The sequence below is a fragment of the Lissotriton helveticus genome, chromosome 5_1 (genome assembly GCF_964261635.1).
Source record: "Lissotriton helveticus chromosome 5_1, aLisHel1.1, whole genome shotgun sequence".
NCBI lineage: Eukaryota > Metazoa > Chordata > Amphibia > Caudata > Salamandridae > Lissotriton > Lissotriton helveticus.
Window position 1 is genome coordinate 2099549411 of NC_136065.1, and position 26331 is coordinate 2099575741.

The 26331-nt window shown below is 44.6% G+C and overlaps 1 protein-coding gene across 1 annotated transcript in view; it reads left to right on the plus strand.

Moving 5' to 3' along the window:
• The window catches only part of RALGPS1 (Ral GEF with PH domain and SH3 binding motif 1), a 1636862-nt gene that overhangs the window by 1065653 nt on the left and 544878 nt on the right, over positions 1 to 26331 (plus strand). Inside the window, exon 11 of the mRNA XM_078646110.1 lies at positions 13077 to 13170. Within this exon, the coding sequence (XP_078502236.1) occupies positions 13077 to 13170 (94 nt within the window). The remainder of the gene's footprint in view (positions 1 to 13076; positions 13171 to 26331) is intronic.

The following is a 26331-nucleotide window of genomic DNA, read 5'->3' on the forward strand; positions in this document are numbered from 1 at the left end:
GGCTCAAAACCGTGTAAAAGGTTCTCCTATAGGATAGGGAACCACACATTAGAGAAGGTGAAGTCTTTTTCCTATTTAGGGTTATTGTTCGACGGGCACTCAAATTTAAATCCCTAGTGGAGGATCGATGTTCAAAATTAATCTCCACAAATGGTGCCATAGCAAATTACGGCCGCAGGCTGGGTCGTTGGTCTCCTGAACAGATCTTGAATCTCTATAACTCGATAGTGTGTGCAAGAGTAGTATATGGGTCGGAAGTCTGGGGTTATGTGAATTTGGAGCAATTGCAAGTTTAGGAAAATAAATATATGCAAAGGATATTAAAAGTCCCTCAGTGTACCTCAGCGGCAATTGTACACAGCGAACTAGGGAGTCCTTTTATTGAGGATCAGATTAAGTCAAGACCTGTATTGGCATGGTTGAATACTTGGTCAAATCCGGAGGCAGCCCTAGGCAGACAAATTCTGGAAGATTGCTTGCACAGGGACAAAGGGTTGCATATTCCCTGGCTAAATAATTTTAAGATCACCTTAGAAAGCATTGACCGGAAGGACTTGTTCACCAACCGCAAGCTTATTTTACCCTCGGATAAATTAAGAATTAAAAAAATACTATCCAACCATTATGTAAACCGCAGATCAGCAGGGGAAATAATCAAACAATCTGTAGCTGCCCTCAGTCTTATAAAAAATGAGGGCATGGAGCCATACTTGTACTTGGTACATAACTCACATGATAGATTCCTAATGACCCGCCTTAGGTTTAACCTATTACCACACTTATTGGCGGATCCTGCAGGATTTACATTAACCGTTGCGCAGAAGGGTGCTTGCGGCTGCGAAAATAGGTCTTTGCAAGACACCCTTCACTTTGTACTTCTGTGCCCATTTTTTAAATATCCAAGCTGTAAATATCTGGTTCCAATTTTAAAGAAAGAAAAATTTAGGCACGCTAAAACGGCTTTACACTACTTGCAAAGAGCTACTGACCCATGGACACTCTTTTGTATCATGAATTTTTTGAGACTTGCCGTGAGATTAAGAAACACAAGAGGAGCCAGCTAAAATAACGTGGCTTTTTAGTTATGTATCTTTTTAACCTTTATATCTGTTTGTATGGGTAATTCTAGATGACTTCAAGCTGTAATTTAATTCTATTTTAACTTGTAAATACATTGTACTTTTATGATGTTTTTTTTAATCATCGAATAAAGAATTACTACTACTACACTACCATTGTACATCTGCCTCTTGGCATATTCCCTCCAAAGCTAGGGATGCATTTGTCATGATGCCCCAGAAGGTGACATTTTTGGATGTCTCTCCTTGCATCTCCTCAGGAGAGCTGATGGCCATTAGGTCGGTAGACAGGGCTCTTGCACAGAATGACCAGTTCAAAGCTCAATTTTAGCCTGTTCACAGCGATACTATGAAAAACAGACATGCCCTGTTTGAATATTTCATCGCTGCCCTTCCTAATTCTACGGTGTTGGATTCTGAATATGAGACAAGCTCTCACCCAGATATTCTGGCTACTGAAACACTGCAAGAGACAAACAAACATTCAGCTAGAACACTTTCTGACCTGCTCCATAAGACCTGGAGAGCTGACCCTGGCATTATCAGGGTTCAAGCCTCAGCCTGTTGACCAGTTGTATCTTGTGCCACTGAGAGACCCTGCTTGTACTAATGTTTTGTTAAGAAAGAACCAATGCAGGTTATCATTTGATTCAATAGATTTTCTGCCACTTCCTGCTTTTTTTCTGAGTGTCATAATTCCAAGCAAACTCGGAGCTCCAAAGGGAGTCCACAATGTTGTCTTTGACTAGCAACAGATGCAGCTGCAAGCAGGAAGCATCAGTTTAACTCTCTCTGTACGAAATCCCATTCCAAGATGGCCACTGAACACTCTACCCATTCCAAGATGGCTTCTAAACACAAACTCCATTCCAATATGGATATCAAACACAGATTACTTTCCTAGAAAGCTACCAAACATAAACACTTTTTCATTATTTCAATTTCTGAAACCAATCCTTCCTGTAAAGTGGTTCTTGTTTTGGGTCCACCCCTTCCTGTGGGGCAATTCCTGTTCTGAATCCAGTTTCTTTCTGTGTTGGGGCTGTTGCTCGGAGACTCGCTCCTTCATGTCAGGTGATCCTCCTTCTCTTCTCTAGTATACAAAGCATCCATGAACAGTGTACCAATATGTTGTAATTCCTGTGCCTTTCTCCTGTTGTTGTATTATTCAGTTCTGTCTGTTTCTACTCAAGTCCTGCTCCATCTTTGCTCCAGTCCTGTCTGCTCCAGTTCTGGTCTTGACAGATTCCCTCTCTGGTCCAATCTTGACAACTTAAGTTCTAGTCCAGTCCTACCAGCCCTTAGTCCTCCCAACTCCAGTTCCTCTCGAGCACCAATTTTACTCAAATCCTAGATTTCAACCCTAAAATAATTGTCTTTCAATTTGGATCCTGCACCATGGAGGATTTGTGTGTATCTAGACTTTTTCCTTCTGGTGTTGTCAAACACTATATTAAATAGAGCATCCTCTCTGTGATTAGGATTGCAACTGAGACAGTCAATGTGGCTTCTGGAAGGGGTCATGATTTACCTAGGAAGGAAGCAAAGGACCAGCCCTTATGTTCAGGCCTTGATGGATGCTTTTGGATACCGAATCCTATACCTGTAAATAATTGTTATTTTAATTAATTATAATAATGATGAATTGAATTTCTATATTTAATGTATTTTTATGACTTGTGTGTGTATCGCTTAATTGATGCCCAAAGTGGACTTCACTTGTCTAGATATGTTTTAATGATTGTATACTTCTGATTTTCGAATTGAACATTTTTAATTAATCGTGCTATAAATAAATAATATTACCAAATCCCCCCCCCCTTTGCCTCTAAATTTGAGGCCCATAGTTAGTTCACCTTTGGTGCATGTGTATTCTTGACCTGGGTGAGATCCCCAGTCTACCAGACTGACAGCTTCCTTCCGCAGAGGATCCAGGCCATGGGCGCGGTCTGGGTATCGCTAGACATCTCCACTACGTTCATTACCACGGACTACCAAGAGCGGCATGTTTGGCTACCACCCGTGGTGGCAACGGGTACAGGCACGCTGAAGACCTCTGAGCTAAAGGGCTGAAAAATAAATCAGTGTGACAAGGACTGGCCTCTGAATGAGTGTGGGGGACTCTTGTTCTCGCCTTTCGTCATCTTGTTCATTTTGCCTCTATGAGACAAGGTTCAGCGACCTGAACAATAAAAGTGCCTGTTTTCATCTTTTTATAAAGACTTTCTTTAAATGACATAAGGCTGTGCTACATATTTGGTGATATTCTTTCAGCAGTGGTAAACACACTTACCGCCTGGCTGTGGTTACTCCCTCACACACATGTTGGCATAGCTGCAACACACCACTGAGGTCTGCCCAGAGGGTATTGTTTGGCATTGGCATGGAGGCATGCTCCAGGTAAATTCAACTAAGCCACCAATCACCACGGGGGTGCATAACATGTTGGCCTTGCTGTGCCAGCAATGTGATTTACATGCTACATCCCACTCCAGGGATGGAGAAAAAATGAATTCTTCATCCGGTGCATATCATTAAACTAAAACTTTTTGTAAAAACCTTTCTTTTCATGTAGCTACATGTGAAGAAACGTTTTTGCAAAAAGAAAGCGAGAAGATGTGAATAAAAAGAATCTCTTGGAGAAACAACAAATGGAGTCTGTGCACTAATTTTAGCTTAAGTATGCGTACCAGATGTTTGTGATTAACAATAGTTGATGTACTAGATAATGTTTACCAACAATAGATGTGTGTGCTGATTTTTTTTCATATAATATAGCAAAGGGCTAGACTACTATGAAGAAGGTTAGGGGATTATTCTTCCTGATCTTTGCACCACCCATGATTGTCTTTACAATAAGTCATTAGAAGTGATGGGCGCGATTTGTTGTGTCTCAATCCCAGTTTCTGTAAATCACTTAGGGTATGAATTAAGTTTCCTAACTCAACAACGTAACTACATATTTTTTTTGGTTCCTTGTCCCCTGACAAGTGGGTATTTTCTCCCTTGTACACAACAGTCCACCCCCAGACTAGTGTAGAGAAATACCACCTACTAGACCTGCTAAGATGATCACAAGCCCCTCTGAAGTTGAAACTTTCATCCACACCCCACCTGTTCTTTCACATCACTAATAAATGCAGTGCTTAATTTGTAAAATATTAAGTGCCAGGGCTCTGACCGGGAGGCCATTGCAGCTTGCACCACCAATCACCAAAACAACTACTAATCATCTCTCTCGCATGTAAATGCGACAGTTAAGGTTATTCCAGGTCCTCAAAGCTAAAGGAATGGCTGGGGAGGCAGGTATTTGCAATTTTAATGTATATTGTAATTCTGAACAACCGTTGTTCTGCTCATCTCTAAATTTGATGAACAGCGCCACTGTGTGGTAGACTGTTCTATGTATGGTGTTGACAATTAGGTGCCGGTGCCGAGCACCGGAAATCAATTAAGTGCTGGTGCTGAGCACCAGAAAGCCCCTGCTCAAATTCAGCACTGAATAAATGTAAAGACTGTTGCTCAAAGCCAGGATATCCTGTTAGTACCTCTCCACTGTCCACAGCTCTGCTGTCAGGGCACCCCTCCTGCCCTAGAGAATGGGGAAGACTGACTGAGAGCTCAAACCCGACAGTTCAGACTTCATGATCAAAAGAATATCCCACCCTCCGAAACCAGCTATTTCTTCCTCCATTTGTGACAAAACAGAACAGTTCCTCCTCTGACATTTGCTGTAGCTTACCTGTGTATTACGCAATCTGAGAACTTGCAAACCAGCCTGCTTGTAAATGTTAGTGCATGTGTGGTACAAAAGGGGGTGGTGATGGACGGAGCATCTGAACCAATCAAACACTCACACCCAGTCAAAAGATCTGGGTTTGCTCCATCACCGTTCTTTAGCCCACTCTGCCACCCCAGTTCAGACATGGCTATATGCAAATCAGTCTGACCCTGTGCCTCATGGGAACAGTCCAGCCCGAACTGCCAAGCCATGCCTTTCCTGGACCGGAAACAAGCTTCCGAGGACCGGTTTCTGGCATTCCAGACGTCTTCAGCCCGGCTTGCTTGAATCCAGTGGCAAAGTGAGCAAGGGACTCACATCTGAGTATACCCTGCCACACTTATGGCGGCCAAAAGCAGTACAAAAGGGGGTGGTGATGGACGCAGCATCTGAACCAATCAAACACTCACACCCAGTCAAAAGATCTGGGTTTGATCCATCACCGTTCTTTAGCCCACTCTGCCACCCCAGTTCAGACATGGCTATATGCAAATCAGTCTGACCCTGTGCCTCATGGGAACAGTCCAGCCCGAACTGCCAAGCCATGCCTTCCCTGGAACGGAAACAAGCTTCCGAGGACCGGTTTCTGGCATTCCAGCCGTCTGTTAGTACATGTGTGGCATGTTCAGGTTTAATAATTTTACTATGTCATTAGATCACCTAAGCACTCCCAACCTTGGTATTAAATGTATTTACTCTATTGGGCAGTAATGCCTGAGGGAAGGAGTTACACAAAGTAATCCTGCACTATGAGAGCGGTAGGAAGAGCTGAGTCACCATTCTACTGTCCATTGGTCAATCTCATCAGAAACCCTACCGGAGACCAAGGTGGAACTGTCTCTGCTTGCAGTGGTTGTGGGATTCTGAATGGTTCTCTCCTCCATGAGGCCACCTTTGCTGCCCCCTCTCTGAAAGTGAATGGGTCCCTCCTTGCAGTCACACCTAGCAGGGGGCATCTCAGTGTAACTCCATGCATATATTTCATAAGAGTAGACCAGCAGAAGTCCATCTCACTGCTGACAAACCTTCTAGTGGTGTTTGGAGGTGGACCATTATTTGCCTGGTGATGGTCTCATCCAAACAGGGTCCTTTCTGGTGGCATTCACTGATGGCGGCTCCTGCGGTCAATGCGGTGGTTTCTCCCACCTTGAAATGGCCTTGTCGACTGTCATCCACAATGTACCACGCCTTATGTAACAGGTGCTGCTTTTATCTACACTTCGGTCGGACTGCCACTGGAGAATTTTTGCTGTTTCTCAAGCAAGGGACTGAAGAACATAAGCCAAAGAGAAACTTCTAGCGCTTGCTTGAGAAAGCATACTTTCTCAGTAACTCCTTTCTGGGGATCGCAAATTCAGATTCTTTTAGGAAGAAGTGCCCAGAAAATCTGTCGGGTGCGTGGAGCTGTGGACTGTGGAAGCCTTTACCAGACCCAGACAAGATTGGTTGTCAAGTATTAATTACGAAGACGACTGGCCATACATCCTGATATCACAGAAAATGGAGATACAGTGGTAGTAAATTGATTGGATCTTAGCACCTCTTTTGTTGCTGTGGATCATAGGGAATTGAATCAAGGCCTGTTGTAGACAGATCTAGATAGAGTGGTCCTAAGAGGTTCTGGTGTGTTCCAGAGGCGAGTACTCTTACCTGGTCTGTACCTCAGTTTATATCTTCCAAATTTGTGGTTTGTTATCGATTCCCTCCTATGTCCTTCTATTCCCTCCATACCGTCAACATCTATGTCTGGGCTGTTTCCAAACTGATTAGATTGTTTGGATGCAAAGCATTTTCTACACCAATGACAGACATCTACACATGAGGGTGTATGGGCAAGCTTTGGCCTCTGCTCTAAAGCTCAGAATTTGTTTGGCAAAGCTACAACCAAGGGGCACAACTGAGAGGAGTTGCCCTAATGGCTAGGGTGGCTGACCTCGAATCTGGGGATCCGGGTTTGAGTCTCGTCAATCACGCTGACCTTCCTGTGATTTTGGGCAAATCACTTATTCTCCCCTTGCTTAACAAAAATGAATGTGTCCTCATGTAATGCAACTGGTGCTCGTGTAAAGAACTCTGATACCCGATACCTTCGGGTCAAGTTCGCTCTATATAAAACTCAGAAGAAAAAGAGTAAGACTGAGCTGTTGCTCATGATTAGCAACCTGGCAGCCAGATTTCTGCCATTTGGCTTGCTAAAGGGGAGCACTTTCTTCTCCAGCTCCATATGTTGAATCCTTGGGGATTTCTGGACCAGGCGTTGTCTCTGAGGAAGAATGTGAAGGCTGTGGCTAGCAAATGTTTTAGATTTTATCCTCTGCATTGAAAAGGTTTTCCTTTTTCATCTAAAGATGATCATTTGTCCCTTGTGGCTGCTTCAGGTTGGGCTATTGTAATACTTGCACATGAGGTTGCCTACATACTTACTGAAGGTTCTGCGACAAGTCCAAAATATGGCAATCAGGACCGTTGAGCGTCTCCAGAAATGTGTCCACCTCTCGATTACAAGCGTGGGCTGCTGTGCTTTGGAACAATGGGTTGATTCAAAAAGCCTCTTCTTGGCCCACAAAGTCTTCTATGGTGAGGGCAACTGGAACCGGCTGACCTTCCGCGTCATACCCAGAGATGCCTTGCACTCAGCCCACACCTTCAAGCTATTGAACATATTGGAGGCAGCTTCTTTCATTCCCTGGTCTCAAAGTTCTGGAACAGATCGCCGACTCGAATGAGGCAAACCTGGAATCACTTGACATTCAAGAAAGCCTGAAAATGTATTTCTTTTGTCAATGTCAGTTGCAATTTTCCTTTTCGTGAATGTTATTTAATTACTTTGGCACGTCTGTATTTTCTTGTGGAAATAGTGAGAATTTGTCTTAGTTGGATCCTAGGTCTTTTTAATTGTCCCACTACCAGGAAGCCTTTAGGGCCTTGATGTGCTCTACAAAGATTAGGGAAGGGTAGGGTAGAGTAGCCAGAGCAGCACTGAGCGCAGGGTACACAGTCCTCTTCAGGAAGGGTTTCAATACAATACACAAGGGGTTCTGTATTTCTGAATAGAGCCCTTCATGCCCCCTTGTGAACCATGCTCAGAAACACTGGAAGGATTTCCAGTGCTCTACAGAAAGAAGCAAAACATGATGGACGGAGTGTTGAACATTGCAGGCACTCACCCCCAGTCAACTGATTTGGGTTTAATCCATCATCATTCTTTAGCTCACTCCGCCACCCCAGTTCAGGCATGGCCATATGCAAATCAGTCTCACCCTGTGCCTCATGGGAACAATCCAGCCCGAACTGCCAAGCCATGTCTTCCCTGGACCGGAAACAAGAATCCTGGGATCGGTTTCTGGCTAATCAGTCGTCATCAGACCGGCTTGCTTGAATCCAGTGGCAAAGTGAGCAAGGGACCCACGTCTGGGCATACCCGGCCAGAAATTAGCATCTTGCCATTGGAATGAATCCCTTTTACCAAATTTAAGGGTCATTGTTAGTTCTGTTCTTTTAATGTAGTACAACCTGGAATCCTTACTTTGCCTATTAGAAGCATCACCCAAGTCAACGCCAAAAGTATGCCAACCCCTGGATGGCGGGCCATCAGCACTTCTACCAGGCCTGTGTGCTTGCTTCATAATTGACTAAGCTTAAGCACAAGTGGAGTCTACTCTTTTGGCCACTGGTTTGCTTTTGTTCAAATGAATGAATACCCTTGTGCAAACTTTATACATGTTCAACGTCCAGTTGCCCTCCTGCTGTGATTTATGTACCACTGCTCCAGGAATTTTAACTCTGTGACAGATCTTCTATATCACCTGAATACAAGCATAAGGTATAGTCTGCTCCTCTGTAGTGTCACCCAAAAATCCAGCACTACTGCCTCCTGTGCGCAGGAAATACTAGGCACCGGCATGAGAGGAAGTGGCCAAACTGCAGAGACCGCCATGAATCAGTTGCAGAAGTGGCTTGAATGTCCATTGGTTTCAAAATAGCTGGACCTATGATTCCTCCACTTCTATTTTTCCAACTGTGCCTGCTGGTCCACACTCCATCATCCTTTACTGTGGGACCTTTGAACTGTGCTCCCCACTGGTGCATTTTCACTTCCTTCTAATGGTAATGGCAAATCCCAGTTCCTGCTCCATCTCTAGTTTGTGTTCCGAAAAGCAACAGACTCTACATATGATGGTGTCTGAGACACGTTTACTTCTTCCCCTCTGTTGTAGTCCTCCACTTTGACAGATTGTCCCCCTCGTAAGACTATATATGATGGTGGCCGGGACAGGTATACTTGTTTTCCTCTGTTGGAGTTCTCCACCTTTGGCTGATTGTCCCACGCGTTAGACTTTACATATGATGGTGGATGGGACATTTACACTTCTTTTCCTCTGTTGGAGTCCTCCACCTTTGGCTGATTGTCCCACGCGTTAGACTTTGCATATGATGGTGGATGGGACATTTACACTTCTTTTCCTCTGTTGGAGTCCTCCACCTTTGGCTGATTGTCCCACGCGTTAGACTTTGCATATGATGGTGGATGGGACATTTACACTTGTTTTCCTCTGTTGGAGTCCTCCACCTTTGGCTGATTGTCCCACGCGTTAGACTTTGCATATGATGGTGGATGGGACATTTACACTTCTTTTCCTCTGTTGGAGTCCTCCACCTTTGGCTGATTGTCCCACGCGTTAGACTTTGCATATGATGGTGGATGGGACATTTACACTTCTTTTCCTCTGTTGGAGTCCTCCACCTTTGGCTGATTGTCCCACGCGTTAGACTTTGCATATGATGGTGGATGGGACATTTACACTTCTTTTCCTCTGTTGGAGTCCTCCACCTTTGGCTGATTGTCCCACGCGTTAGACTTTGCATATGATGGTGGATGGGACATTTACACTTCTTTTCCTCTGTTGGAGTCCTCCACCTTTGACATATTGTCCCATGTGTAAGACTCTACATATGATGGTGGCTGGCGCGTATACTTCTTTTCCTCTGTTGAAGTCCTCCAACTTTGGCAGATTGTCCCACGCGTAAAGGCTCTACAGATGATGGTGGCTGGGGCATGTACACTTCTTTTCTTCTGTTGGAAGCCTCCACCATTGACAAATTGTTCCACGCGTATTTCTTATGGCTGACTTCCTAAACAAGGTCCTCCACCTTTGGCAGATTGTCCCACGCGCAAGACTGCTTATAATGGTGGCTGACATGTATACTTCTTTTCCTCTGTTGGACTTCTCCACCTTTGACAGATTGCTCCACGCGTATTTCTTGTGGCCAACTTCCTATACATTGTCAACTGTTCTCAACGCATCCTTGTTCTATCTCTCAGTATATGTATGTAAGTGGCCCTTCTATAGCCCAAACGCAGCCAACGGGGCACAGAGCGCTGTACTGGATCTCAATTCCACTTCTTTCTCAAAAGACCCGCCTTTGTATCTCCATCCAAGGCTCTGGTGTAGAGCAAAATGATGCCCTGAAATACTCACAGGGCCACGCAATTGTCACCTTCACTGGTGGCCTCAGACATAGACAAAGATCTCGTGCTGTGCAGGGGCCCTGGGTGGTGTGGCCCTCCTGCACAGCAGGGCTTACAGCGCACCACCGCCATTGCTCCGCCTCTCTTAAAATCACTCCCACATCTTTACCATCTCTTTACATTGAAGAGTGACGTCAGCAAGTAATGAAGGGAAAAACCAAGGCTGAAATATGTGATCGCGGTCTAATTTTTTTCTCTAAAATATTTTAGGCAAATAAATGATGGTTCATATATTTCGAAGACAAATGCTTAAGTATATATGTTCAAAACTAGCACAATATAGCCACGGTGCTACTGTATTCGAACCAAACTCTCTCTATTACTTTCTACTGCTAGACACAGGGTGCATATGAAACGCTCACCTAGAAATGCAGGTTTTTTAGCTAAAAAGTGAGATCTTTTTCAAAATTCCACAATTACGTTTGAAACCTGAAATCCTTATTATGAGATTTCTGAATGATTTTTTTCAATACTTACATTTGATTTTATATTAGTGATTTCGGAAACATTCGGCGTTTTATTGTTATACATACATCTGTACAGGGAGGTTTTGTGAGTTGTATTAACCTGTGGCTTTGAGGAAAACACTTAGTGTGTTGTGAGCTGCAATGTGTTAGTATGTGATTACTGAGCCAGCAGTCTAGATCATGCCCTCCCATCAACTTTATAGTAATTTCATTTCATTTCTGGTTGAAAGGCTGGTTTAATTTCTCCTCTCCTCTGAAAAACACAAAGACATGTTCATGAGTGAAACACGTGTTGCCTGTGGAATGCTTTTTTCATATGTGCGAGTCAGGAAAATACTGCAGGCGGGTTCAAAAAATTAAATCATAATTAGGGCTCCCGGTTTTATGGTATTTATTTTTTGGGCATTTCTGTCTGTATTAATCCATATTTATTTTTAGTCAACTTTATCTGTATTTATCCATATTTAATATGGGTCTTGTGAAAAAAATAAAGCTGAAACGGGTATATTTCAGCATTTATTTGACCAATAAATATGCAGCCACGCTTCAATGCTTGCCAGATTTCAGTGATGTGAACACCCGCAGAAGATAAATCAATGCACTTATATGCCAAATAGGCACATTTCAGAATCAGCCTTGTGCATTTCTATTGCAGTTTAAGCTTCTTTATTAAAAACCCTTATTTCTTTTAACTCCATGCGTGCGGCGCATTTTCCTGCTATGCGCTGAAGTTTTAAAAAACCCGCGGTTCATGACGAGCTGAGCTCGTCATGAGCGTACGAGAGGTGTACCTCAGGACGAGCTGAGCTCGTCATGAGCGTCGAAGGGGTTAACCCCTTACCTATCAATCCACACAATTATTGGTCTGGCATTCATGCAAAGTGTATTGAGAATCACTCAAAAAGCACCCAATTTCCGTTTACATCCACATTTAAAATTAAATACAGACAAGAAAATAAATGTTTTTCTGTCCGTATTTATCTGTAAAAATCAGTAAAAACTGAAAATAGGGAGCCTTAATCATAATTAAGGCTCCCTGTTTTCCGTTTTTACAGATTTTTACAGATAAATACAGACAGAAAACCATCCATTTTCTAATCTGTATTTATTTTTAAATGTGGCTAAAAACGGAAATTGGGTGCTTTTTTTTGGAGTGATTCTAAATGCTCTCTTTCATGAGTGTCAGCCCAACAGCTGTGTGGATTGATAGGTAAGGGGTTAAAAAAGAAAGGAATTTTAGTAAACGGGCTTAAAAAGCAGTAGATGTGCACAAGGCTGATACTGAAATGTGGCTATTTCCATTTAAGTGTTCATAACACTGAAACCTGGCAGGCATGCAAGCATGAGCGCACATTTATCAATTAAATAAATGTGGAAATATACCAGTTTCAGCTTTATTTTTTTTCACAAAACCCATAATAAATATGGATAAATACAGATAAAGTTGACAAAAAATAAATATGGATGAATACAGACGGAAATGTGAAAAAAATAAATATCATAAAACCGAGAGCTCTAATCATAATCAATAGACAAGAGACAGTTCAAATCGATGTTAGCGTCAAGGATTGGTTCTGAAGTTCTGAGTAGGGGTGCTGACATTTTGTTCTACTTGAACCCTTTCGCTGTGGTGGCTATTCCGCCACAGCGCTAAGGGGGTGGGGCGGACGCGCGGCGCTTCGACGCTTATGACGGAACCGCTCCGTCATGGCCCTCAGGTGGGTTGTGCTTGTGACGGAGCGGTTCCGTCATGGCCCCGGCCGTTCTTTAGAACGTCAGCGCAGGCGCAAAATCAGCGCCGGGCAGGCGCGGCGAGCGGGCCATAACGGAACCGCTCCGTCACCAGCACAGCCCACCCGAAGGCCATGACGGAGCCGTTCCGTCATAAGCGTGGGAGGGGTTAACTAGACTCTTCATCAGACCTTCCTTCCTGGGTACTTTCCTCTCCAGAAATCTTGTGGTTCTACTTTCCCAGACTTCCCAACAAAGACGCCCAGACCGTGAACGAGCCAATGACATTCATCCCATTCATAATGTAGCCCTGTTATTGTTCCCATCACTAATATGTTGTGTTATGACAGCTTTCTTCCTGGTGGGGCCCACGCGCACTTCCTAATCTCTGCTGGTAGTTCGATTGAGCGCAGCCCCAGAGTGAGTTAAAGAATCACTGCTTTCTCTTTTAAGCTGCAAACTTTCTAAGCAGATTTTGTTCCCCGCAGATCAACTTGTAACACTGCCACATGTGCAGAACTACTTGAAGTCCGTGCGCTACATCGAGGAGCTGCAGAAGTTTGTGGAAGATGACAATTACAAGTAAGTGGCTGTAACTCCTGTAACACTCGCGTGATTTAATGCAGACATGACCTGCCAGCCCTCCAGCAGGAGCCATTTACCTCTGCCTGACACAGCGGCTCAGACCTCTCTCCCACTCTCAACCACGGCTGAGAGCTCAGCGTGAATCACCGCGGCCTCGTGAATGAAAACACAGCTGTTTTCATTTCCTTCGCATGCTCACATTTTCCATTTTTTCGAAACCAGACATCTTTCTCAAACGCTAAAGCAAATTCCAAATGAAAGCGGTATTGTTTTTTTTTCCTTTTTTCTTTTTTTGTTGATGATCTTGAAAAGGCTAGAAATGTAATATGTCAAGAGCATTAAACTTTTAAATTGCAGTATTTTTCCTGAAAAACTCGACAGTGTTATACTACAGACAAACCTGATGAGGAAAGCATTTGTACTTAATTACCTTTAAAAAATTGCTTTATCAATTCACAAAAGCTGCAAAACCTTAACTTAATTTCACATAAGGAGGACATTTCTTGGGAGAATTTGTAATGCATGTCTAAAGCATGAAATTGCCATTAGTCATACTCCTGCAATGCTCTGTGCACAACATAGGTATGTTTTATTTCTAAGAAACCACATGTTTAGGCCAAAATTGTGTTTGTCATTTTGTACCCAGAGCTAAACATTCTGGCATTTTAAATTCCAGTTTTACCTTCATCATGCTGGCATCTCATCCCAACACAAACATGGGTCTGGCAGCCTAGCACTGTTTGTAAGAGATTAATTCAACCACTCCACCCATCTGGGCTTTGTTTTTCTCAGTGAATCCAGTATGATGGCTGTGCCATAGGACTCAAGCTGTACCTCACTGATGAGGCCCAACGTGGCCGATATCAGGCTGGGTCATAGGACTCGAGCTGCACCTCACTGACGAGGCCCAACGTGCCGATATCAGGCTGGGTCATAGGACTCGAGCTGTACCTCACTGATGAGGCCCAACGTGCCGATATCAGGCTGGGTCATAGGACTCGAGCTGTACCTCATTGATGAGGCCCAACTTGCCGATATCAGGCTGGGTCATAGGACTCGAGCTGTACCTCACTGATGAGGCCCAACGTGCCGATATCAGGCTGGGTCATAGGACTCGAGCTGTACCTCACTGATGAGGCCCAACGTGCCGATATCAGGCTGGGTCATCGGACTCGAGCTGTACCTCACTGATGAGGCCCAACGTGCCGATATCAGGCTGGGTCATAGGACTCGAGCTGTACCTCACTGATGAGGCCCAACGTGCCGATACCAGTCTGGGTCATAGGACTCAAGCTGTACCTCACCGATGAGGCCCAACATGGCCGAAATCAGGCTGGGTCATAGGACTCGAGCTGCACCTCATTGATGAGGCCCAACAAGGCCGATATCGGGCTGGGTCATAGGATTCGAGCTGTACCTCACTGATGAGGCTCAACGTGCCAATATCAGGCTGTACTTCACTGATGAGGCCCAACGTGCCGATATCAGGCTGGGTCATAGGACTCGAGCTGTACCTCACCGATGAGGCCCAACGTGCCGATATCAGGCTGGGTCATAGGACTCAAGCTGTACCTCACCGATGAGCCCCAACATGGCCGATATCAGGCTGGGTCATAGGACTCGCGCTGTACCTCATTGATGAGGCCCAACGTGCCGATATCAGGCTGGGTCATAGGACTCGAGCTGTACCTCACCGATGAGGCCCAACGTGCCGATATCAGGCTGGGTCATAGGACTCAAGCTGTACCTCACCGATGAGGCCCAACGTGGCCGATATCAGGCTGGGTCATAGGACTCGAGCTGTACTTCACTGATGAGGCCCAACGTGCCGATATCAGGCTGGGTCATAGGACTCGAGCTGTACCTCACTGATGAGGCCCATCGTGCCGATATCAGGCTGGGTCATAGGACTCGAGCTGTACCTCACTGATGAGGCCCAACGTGCCGATATCAGGCTGGGTCATAGGACTCGAGCTGTACCTCACTGATGAGGCCCAACGTGCCGATATCAGTCTGGGTCATAGGACTCAAGCTGTACCTCACCGATGAGGCCCAACATGGCCGATATCAGGCTGGGTCATAGGACTCGAGCTGTACCTCATTGATGAGGCCCAACAAGGCCGATATCGGGCTGGGTCATAGGATTCGAGCTGTACCTCACTGATGAGGCTCAACGTGCCGATATCAGGCTGTACTTCACTGGTGAGGCCCAACGTGCCGATATCAGGCTGGGTCATGGGACTCGAGATGTACGTCACTGATGAGGCCCAACGTGCAGATATCAGGCCGGGTCATAGGACTCGAGCTGTACCTTACTGATGAGGCCCAACGTGCCGATATCAGGCTGGGTCATAGGAGTCAAGCTGTACCTCACCGATGAGGCCCAACATGGCCGATATCAGGCTGGGTCATAGGACTCGAGCTGTACCTCATTGATGAGGCCCAACAAGGCCGATATCGGGCTGGGTCATAGGATTCGAGCTGTACCTCACTGATGAGGCTCAACGTGCCGATATCAGGCTGTACTTCACTGATGAGGCCCAACGTGCCGATATCAGGCTGGGTCATAGGACTCGAGATGTACGTCACTGATGAGGCCCAACGTGCAGATATCAGGCCGGGTCATAGGACTCGAGCTGTACCTTACTGATGAGGCCCAACGTGCCGATATCAGGCTGGGTCATAGGAGTCAAGCTGTACCTCACCGATGAGGCCCAAAATGGCCGATATCAGGCTGTGTCATAGGACTCGAGCTGTACCTCACAGATGAGTCCCAAGGAGGCCAATACCAGGCTGGGCCATAGGACTCGAGCTGTACCTCACCGATGAGTGCAAAGGAGGCCAATACCAGGCAGGGTCATAGAACTCGAGCTGTACCTCACTTTTGAGGCCCAAGAAGGCCGATACCAGACTGGGATTGTGCTGTTTTCCACTCAAAGAGGAAGCAGCCCAGGTTGTTTGGGTTGGACAGTTCTTATATTGAAGCTGGAGTTGATTTGCAGATGGGTGGCCCCTGTCTGCAGTGGCACAGTGAAACTATAAACAAAAGTCCAAGGGCCCGATTCACAAAAGTGATCTGAAACAAAATCCTAACTTTACCACTGGGATTTTGTATCAGTTAAACTTAAGTTTGTCTTAAGTTCAACTTAAGACCAAAACTTAAGTTTAACCGAGACAAAATCCTAACTTTAGTACTCCTAAATGCCTTCTGCGAATACCAAAAGTAGCAAGGTTAGGATTTTGTCTCAGATTACTTTTGTGAATCAGGCCCAATAATTATTTCAAGAATTCCACCCTTCACTTTTTTGTTTCTTTTGTTGAGACTCCATCAAATCCTTATCGTGGACACTAAAATGAGGAGCCGGTTCTGCTCACTTTTGTCCAATGCTAGAGTAGAACTGGTACACCCAGTCCAGAAAAAGAGACAAGGAAAGATTCTGGATTTGGTTTAATAGCTCTTCCCTGACCATGAGAAAGAGGGAGCAACTTATTTTCCTGCCTGAAATTTGTGCTCACGACGTATACAAAAAAACGATGGATGGAATGTTTAAATTAATCTCTGCCATTGGTAATTACTTGGACCATATTGCACCCTATCATTATTTGGCACACCAAGCCACCTTAGTTTTGACCACACCATATGCAAATGAGTTTTCACCGTTCTCCAACTGAGGTGACATGGTGGGCAAAATGATAGATTAGAAAATGGCAGAGTAATTTCCAGTGGCTAAGATTAATTGAAGCAATCCATCCATTAAATTTTTGTGTACTTCAGTGCAACACCCTAAATGGGACTGGTATTCCCACAAGTGGGTCATGTGTACACTGTGCCACTGAAGTCAAGTTGTACCCGACTGATGAGCCTTAATAAGGGTGAAACCAGTATTGGGTTTCTTGTGTTCCGGTTCAGGAAAGACCTGGCCTGGTTGTTCAGGCTGTACTGTACCTATTGGAGAAGGGTCAAGACAAATTTGCATATGGCTGGGTCCAAACTGAGGTGACATGGTAAGCAAAATAACGATGGATGGGGATGCGGTCTGAGTAATTACCAGTGGCTGCGATTAATTCAAGCATTCCATCCATCATTTTAATGTGTACTTCGGTGAAACATCCTAATTGAGTGGGGGATTCCCAGAAGTGGGCCACGTGTACACTGTGGCAGTAGCATAACAATAACTGTGCAGCTCTGCATTGCAGGGGGACCCTGAGCTTTAGGAGTCGCTCCTCTGGCACTGTGCACTGGTGGCGGGCCCCTGACCAGAGAGATCCTGACTGCTGGGTTCAGAGCATGAGGGCCCTCCTCCTTGTACTTTACAGGGGGCCTCTACAAGTTTCCTTACACCACTGCACTGAAGCCAAGCTGTACCGCACTGATGATCCTTAATAAGGGCGAAATCAGTCTTGGGTTGCTTGTGTTCTGGTTCAGGGAGACCAGCCTTGGTCCAAACTGAGGTTGCATGGTGTGCAAAATAATGACGGACTGGGATGTGGCCCGAGTAATTACCAGTGGCTGAGATTCATTCAAGCATTCAATCCTCGACTCTTTTCTGTACTTCAGTTTAATTTGTTGTGAGCATATTTGTAAACAGTTCTAGACTGACAGATTCTTGTTTCTTTTGTGGTAGACCCAAATGCAGACAGTGTTTGCCTGAGAGGTCTGCCCTCCTTGATGTATGCAGATCATTTCCCTCCTAATTTATCTTATATCAATGGGTCAATCCAGTATAGAAATAGTTGCCCTCTTTGGCTCTGCCAGTTCGGCACCCCTGCCTGCTGCAGTATTGGGTGCGGCCAGCTCCTTCCGCAGGTGCCACTTCAAAGACCCTTGGCTTTGCAATACTGCTCATATTATGACATTGGCTTTGTATTAATGCCCATATTTCATCTCATTTTGAGTACTCACTTTTAGCTTCACTCAGAAGAATTGCCATTGATGTTCATGAAGCCCAAACCACCCTGGTAGCATCAATGCGTTGTACAAGGAAGCTTTTCAGGATGTTTGTCACGAGAGGAGTATGGCGAGAGCAAGCAGTCTGGGGGATTTATTGCATTTCCTCAGTTCTTTGATGAAGTAGGCTGTGACATTGAGGACATCAATCAGGGGCGCTGGCACTGACTTAGGAATGCTGAGAAGTGGGGGCTTCCCAGGACAGGTGCCAGATGATGGATTGATTTTATGGTTCAGACATCTCTCTGTTATGTAGGATGACAGCTGGTACAACTGTGTCTGCATCTTCTGAGCAATGTGGGTCTTGATGAAGAGATTGCTGTTCATGACAGTTTCTTGACTTGTGGAACAGAGCCAGTCCTGGAATTGGACTTCTTGTTTGCTTTTGCTGTTGGCTTCTGGCAATGAGCATGATTTCTATCTGGACAGCTTTGAGCTTCATTCAGATAAGCTCTTGATTTCCATATTCAGAAAAGGGCAAGATATGTTTTAAGTTGATGGATGCCATTACCTGATGCAACTCAACCACAGCTGGTGTCATCTGCAGATTGATGCACTTTGGCTGAATAGTATTCAAACTTCAAAACTGTCTGCCATAGCTTGACTATAATTGGTTAAGGATGTTGATATGTTGGCTCCCTGAGACCATGTTGCCTTGTGATGTTAAATAGGTTCTGAGTCTATCACAGCAGCATCAGTGTTTTTCTTCCTCTTGAGATATTATCACTGTAATTCCATGTAGGTCCACCTCTTCACACCATGGAAAGCCTCAGGGTAACATACGTCACCATTCAGTGTTGCTGATAAATGTTCTTTGAGATATTGTAAGCACCTAATGGTTCTGCATATTCTGAGAGCTGATGCATACTGAAGCATGTGGACCATACTTTGATTTGCACTTAATACCATTTTTCGTTCTCATAATTATTGCTCCTTTTCCAACACGGTAATATTTACCAACATATTGACATATGTACCGTCTTTGGGCTGCAGTCATCGAATACTTTGTCTGTCCTTCTCACATAGATTGTGCATTCATTACTCAAAAGTAAGCCTGGGCAAAAAAAACTCTACCGCACTACAGTGAGCTCTGCAAGTGGCGAGGTGTGTTAGATAAAAGCTGCTCGCAATGATTTTCAGTGGCAGATGCTTGTCCGCACTGTGCAATCATCGCGAACAGCACCATGCACAGCGCAAACTGCCGCTCGAGAAGATTTTTTCTCGAGCAGCAGCTTTCTCAATGCGAACGGACAGTTTCTCAACGCGAGCGTTCGCAAGCATACGCAACCACTCGCAATGGAGAATCTGACCGCCCGCGTTGAGAAATCTCGCCGGGAGGTTGATTTTCCACACTTGCGATTGCCAACTTGATGTTGACAATTGCGAATGAGGAAAAATCTCATCGGGAGGTGGATTTTCCTCGTGCGCTCTTGCCAACTTGATGATGTCGGACACGAGTGAGGAAAAAAACTCTGCTCCGCTATGTGGAGCAGAGTGTTTTGGAACTCCGCGAGTTCTGCGTAACACGGAGTGCAGAAAACTCCTCAAACTCCGTGTGCGGAGCGGAGTTCACCTCTCAACCGTACTCAAAAGATGCTCAGTGGTTAGTTCTCTTTGAAGCTTAACAACATTTTATCCGTAATTAAAGGTCTATCATCTTTGTATTGTATTATATTGTAGATAATCTTATTTAAGCAAACTTTGCAACTAGGAGTTTCGGCCGCAGCTGATTTATTGTAGTCCTTCTAAAGGCCAATGCTGCCCGGCTCCTCGCCAGACCAAGACACTGCCTGGAATTATCTGTGACCATCAAACAGATCTCACAATCATTACATTACAGTACAGGAGGAATAGAATTTCAAATCAAGAAGGCACACTAACAAGATTTGATGCACAGGTCAGAACACAGGGACACCTTTTGAAGAATTACTTAAATATGTAGCAGTTTTGATCTTGAAGAATCAATGGTTGTGTTATACTTTAATTATCCATTATGACTATTAGGTCTGGAATTTTACCAGCACTTCAAGATTCAGTGTCTTTGTCCACTCAAATGCCCTTTCCAGTGACCTGAGTGCATGCCCCTGTCTGGACTTTGCTACAATGTCAATAACTTATTTTTGAAATATCTATACTTTTAGCACATTTTCTTCTGTATCTAAATATTTTCTATAGGAGATGTTTTGCAATTTAAATGGTTGGTTTAGCCCTTATCTGGGAGGGTTGGTGTTATTACAGGTAGTCTTCTTTTGGAATCCTATATGTAATGAATCCTTTTGTAAAAATGATGATCTTGTGTATAATTACAATCCGCTTTTAACATTGGTTTGTTAAATGTATAAAGACATTGGTATTAATTATGGACACAGTAAATTCCTCTGGCATTGTGTAGCTTTGAAATCATCATTGTAGCTCAAACATATCATAATATGTTTTATGTTTCCCTATTAATATCAAGCCACTGTCATTTTAGATCATAACATGCAGAGACTGGAATGCAGGGGGCAAAGGTTATACTCATTACAGTATTTCTAATTTGTTCATACATCTCATTGTTAGCTAGTACTGTGCTGCTCTTTAAATAAAAGTTTTTATCAGCCCTTTAAACCTTTTAGTGTGCACTGGATATCTCAGTGAAAACATGCTCAAGCGTTATTCTTTTTAACGCTTACATTATCATTTTAACAACAAGAATGATCCTTGTAATGAAATGAAATGAAAATAGGATTTCTAAAGCGCTCTAATACCCGCAGGTGTAGAATCAAGGGCTGCTTGGCTCTTCAACCAGAGCTGAATATATGAATGGGGTAATAAAGCTAGTAAGAGCCTTCATGGATGTTCATCAACTCGACTAGACGAGGTTTAATACCTTTATCCTATATAATGGATGGGGGGTTAGAGTGTGTGGTCACCTCAATATAGCACAGAAGTTTGCAAGCTATTGCTCTGCTTTATACTACCAAACTAACCAACCCGCAACTACTGAATTGGAAGATTTCACGAAAGTCCTCCCCACCAGTAAACTGCTAGCAGAGGAAAAGGATCTGCTAGAGGGGAAGATTACTAAAAAGAAACTTCTCAAAGTCTTGAGTCAATTGCAATCTCCAGGTCCCAATCAGTTCCAAGTAGAATTCTTTAAGACCTCCATGTCAAGATCAGACCCACTTCTGGAGTTTTTTTTTACCATAACTGGAGGGAGGGAGGATGGGACGCTCCCGCCTGACATGACCATGCCGAAATATTGAACCTTCCCAACCTGGTCATACCTCTGATCTCTGTACTTCGTAATGCCCCATCCCCCTGATTGATGTTGAGGTAAAGATTTGGGCAAAGGTTCTTGCCAACTGATTATTAATGGTGATTAACTGCCTAGTCCTTATGGATAAGTTAGATTTTTTGCCCAAATACAATGTAGGGGTCATATACAATGCACATCCCCAAGCGGACAGACTGCTTGATTCACAGGTGTTTTTGTTGGCCGGCGTCTGCAGAAATTTTGACTCCCTAGATTAGGACTATTTGTTCACCCTGCTGTTGAGAATTAATTTAAATCCCCAGTTCATCTGCAATGTATGGCTGTTGTACACAGTTCTGGTGGCCCTGGTCTGGAGAGGAAGAACTGTTGCTGATATTTTTCAGAACTGCGAGGTGTCCAGGACAGTTGCCCTCTGTCACCCTTACCTTTGGCCAAATGGTTGAGAGTTGACACCCTAGCAAAGGGATTTGATTGAGCTCTGGGGGTGGGCTGAGGTCAGAGTGGCATTGTCAGCTAGAGATGCCTGAAATTCTTGAACGAGCCTGCATGGTCTGGGTCTTGGGTCCTGCAAATCTTGAATATCTTTGGGAAAGTCTCAGGACCTAACATCACTAAGGTCAAGTCGTTTGTGTTTCTGGTTGGGCATTCAAGGTAGTACATGAACTGGGCTGGGGATTTGCAGATGAATAGAGAGGTATCTAAATTCTATGAGACAGACAACGTCCAGAGAAAATTGGAAAGGAATATTCAGCCACAGGTTGACAGACTGCTCGGAGACACCAGCTTCTGCCCGGCACTTCCTCTGTCCTGTTTGGGTGGTTTTGTGATCTTTAAGATTGTGGGTTTGCCGCGTCGTTTTGTACCAATTGGAACTTCCCATCCATTATTCCCCACACCTCTTTCACTGAAATTAATGTAATTCTGAGGGGTTTTCTGTTGAAGCAGTGCTCACCTAGAATTGCTCTGTCAAAATGTTTAAAGTCCGCATTTGTATTTATATATAGCAACTGCCGACCTTGCTTCATCGAATAGATTATCCCATCTGGTGATTAAAAGGCGGGCAGTACATTGGATGCAGATTTTACACTTATTATACAGAGGTTTGACTTCCCTCTGTCTCCCCTGGCTACCAGGGCAGCGTTTTAAGTTTTGGTGGAGATAGGAGTTTATTTTATTTATTTATTTAACTTATATGGTGCACAGCTACCCGCAGTGGGTTTCCTGGCGCCAAGGGACAGATTAAAAGAAGGAAAAGAGAGCAACCGCAGATCATTGCCAAAAGAGCCATGTCTTGAGTCCTTTGCGGAAGCGGAAAAAGTTGGTTTCATTTTCAATGCAGCAGGCAAGGTATTCCAAAACTTAGGACCTAAGTGGGAAAATGAGCAGCCGCCCATTTTCACCAGTCTAAATCTAGGAATTACAAAATCACCTTTACAAGAGGATCTGAGAGAATGAGTAGGGTGGTAAGCTTGGATGAGTTCCTGTAGGTATGCAGGGGCCGTGCCTTGTTTGATCTTAAATATGTAGCAGAGAGCCTTGAACTTAATTCTGCTGGCGATCCTAAGCCAGTGAAGGTCACTTTGTGGACCAGACGCCAAACTGCCAGGTGGCTGAGTGACATGAATTTAGACAATGGTATTTTAATAGCATTTCTAGTCTGAAGAAAGTCTTGTCCGGTCTTAGAATCATTCACTGACCTACAAGAGGAATTTGACCTTGAACGTAGCCAGTTTTTTTGTTCTTACAACTCCAACATGCTCTCACACCATTTACTGTCCAGTAGAGGCCAAAGTCCTATTGGAGGAATTGACCAACCACAGAATATCTAGAATCCACTGCTTTTTGGTGCTCATTACACTTGATTCCTTCAACCATCTGCAGAAGGCATGGGAACGGTATTTGGATTGGACTGCTTCTCAGGGGGAGGAGCGAGCATCCCCAACAGCACACAATTGCATCACAGATTAGGTCTATAACATTGAAATATCTGCATCGTGCCTACTTTACATGAGACAGGCTTTGGAACATTAGGATGGTAAGCTCTCCACTCTGTTTTGTGGTGCATGTCTCAATGAGAGAGCCTAGTGCATACTGTTTGGAGTTGTGATAAGATATCTCTCTTCTAGCGGGGGTGCTATCGGGTTTGGTTAGGGTGTTCACCCCACAATGACTCTTCTATGCATTGCAGTCCACCTCTACAGTAATAGGGATAAGATGAACCACATTTATGGTTTGCCCTAGCTAGTGGGTGGATGTGACTCCTCGTTCCTTACTTTGCAATGGGTTAAAAACTTTGAAGGGTATTACTATCACTTTTCACCAGTAACTATTTCCACACAGTGCACCTTACTCTTAAAATTCAAGATGGAGAAAAGTTTTTTCATATGTGGAGAACCTGTCAGTCCACACAGAACTGGGGCCAGAGAAAGGAGTGGTCCAAAGCTATTGTAGTAGCTCCTCTTCCACTGGGTTTGGAGCTAGCCTGGCTGGCGGAACAAAGTTTTGCCTTCCCCAGGTCTCACCTTACATTTACTTGTGACATGGCAGGCCTATTACAAGTAAATGAAGTTCCTAGGTTCACTCTAACTGTTTTTCCTGCAAGAAGAAGAAAAACACTTTCCCTCACCTAGAACATTCTAACTGCCTAGGAGCAGTTTTCACCACTCATTAAGGCAAAGTATTGACTGTGAAGCTGTTGGAAATCTCATGCAAATTGGCATCAAGCAGCTTCAGGCACTGAAAAGATAACTTTCTAAAAATTACTTTTTCTGAATATGTATTAAAAATCTCCCTTTACTATTTTTTGGACTTTTAATAACTATTAAAATGAGCAGTAAAACAATGTTTCAAGCTAGTCCTAACCTGGAGATAGCAGAATTCATATTTTAATATGTATTCTAATTTTTCTCATAGGACAAAGTGAAAATAGCTTTGCGGCCTTGTCTTGTAAGGAAATGGTCACATTGAGTTTCTACATGCCTCACGTTTGAAAATACCATGCATCCTAGCTTGTGGGCTACAAGGTCTACCATCCTAGCTTGTGGGCTACAAGGTCTACGTAAGAGTGACTTAATAATATTCAAAGTGGCATTTCTCTGTCAAAAGGGTTATTTTTGACATGACATACTGCTAGTGTAGGAAAGTGCTCCTTTTTGCATGGTTACCTTCTAACTTTTTGCCAGATACCTGATGCCAACTGGACTGAGTGTGTGCTGGGATTCTGCTAACCAGGCCGCAGCAAATGTGTTATTTTCCAAAACCGTACCTTTGTTACCCATAACTGGCACACCTCTGGGCCACCTGTAAGACCCTTGTAAAAGGTACCCCTGGTACGAAGTGCCTTGTGACCAGAGAGGACCTCTGAGGGCTGCAGCATGTATTTTGCCACCCTCAGAGGCCCCTCAACTTAACACCCACACACTGCCAGAGCAGGCTGCGTGTTTTGGTGCAGACCAAAGGAAAGAGTCGACATGGCACACATCCTTGTGTGCCATGTCCACCGACACTGCCTGTGGCTTAGGCAAGTCACCCCTTTAGCAGGCCTTACAGCCCCAAAAGCAGGGTGCACCATACCATAGGTTAGGGCATAGCTGCATGAGCAGGTTGTATGACAGTGCCACACAGGCAATTACTTTGCATGCCTTTCAAATGCATTTATTTGAGCACATATTTTTACTTGAAATATGCATTTAAAATGCACGCCAATACCGTAAATTGTTTTAGGTTTAAAAACAATGTATTTACCACACATTTTTTAGCACGCGTAATTTTACTGCAAACATGCATTTAAAAGGCATGCCAATACCACGCATTGTTTATAGATTTAAAAACAATGTATTTGTGGGGGGAAACCCTCCCGCCCCCCCCACTTACCTTAAATGCGTGGTATTGGCATGCGTTGTAAATGCATATTCACGGTAAAATTACATGAAGCAAAAAATGTGTGGTAAAGACACAACGAGGTAAAAACTTGTTGTGAAGGCTGTTTCCCCATGAGCAATATGCCCCTACAGTGTCTGTGTCATTCACAGACATTGTAAGTGCAGTGAAGCCATTTTGAGTCGATGGGATAGGAGTTTGTCAACACGAACTCCAGAGCTCCATGATGGCTCTACTGAAGTTTGGGAAGTTTTGTACCAAACTTTCCTGTTCATTAAACTCACACAGATGCCAGTGTTGGATTTATTATAAAATGCACATGGAGGGCATCTTAGAGATGCCCCCTGAAAAACGACCAACGACCGGTGTGTTCCTGACTGGCTCCCAGCCATCTGCCACCACCAGACAGGTTCCTGGACCCCTCGGTAGGAAGCCCTCCACTCTCTGGGTCTGGAAACAAAGCACATCCTGGGCAGGGGTGTCATTGCTCCTCCCGCAGGATGGGCAGGGTCCACGATGAGGGAGCTGCAAAGGCCTACAGCCTTTGTTAGTCACCTTCAACCTTTTGCTGCTATCAGTAACTGGCTCCCACTGGTTCTGGCCCCCATTTTGGGTGCAGGAACCAATGGGAAAACCTAGATAGGAAATAAGTTGTGCCTACCTGTGCCAACCCCGCCCCTCAGGTGGGGGAGGCGAGATGAAGCCTACATCTCAGTCCCCACCATCTTGTAGATGAGGGGACCCCTCCAATCAGGAAGATGCTTTTGCCCCCTCTCATTGGAAGGTGGCATACTAAGGGGTGTGGACACCCCAGGGAAGGGACCCATTTGGACCAACCAGCACACCCCTGTAACTCCCCTAAATTTAGTATTTAGGGGCACCCCTGAACCTTGCCTCTTCAGATTTGACATGACAAAAAGAAGGACGAATATTGAACAATGCTGCAGAAGAAGAGGAGGACAACTGCTTTGGCCCCAGCCCTACTGGCCTGTCTCTTGCTCTGAACCCCTGCGAGCTGAACCTGACGTGTCCTGCAGCTAGCAGCCTCCAGGAACCCCGGGGGCCGGCCCTGCCT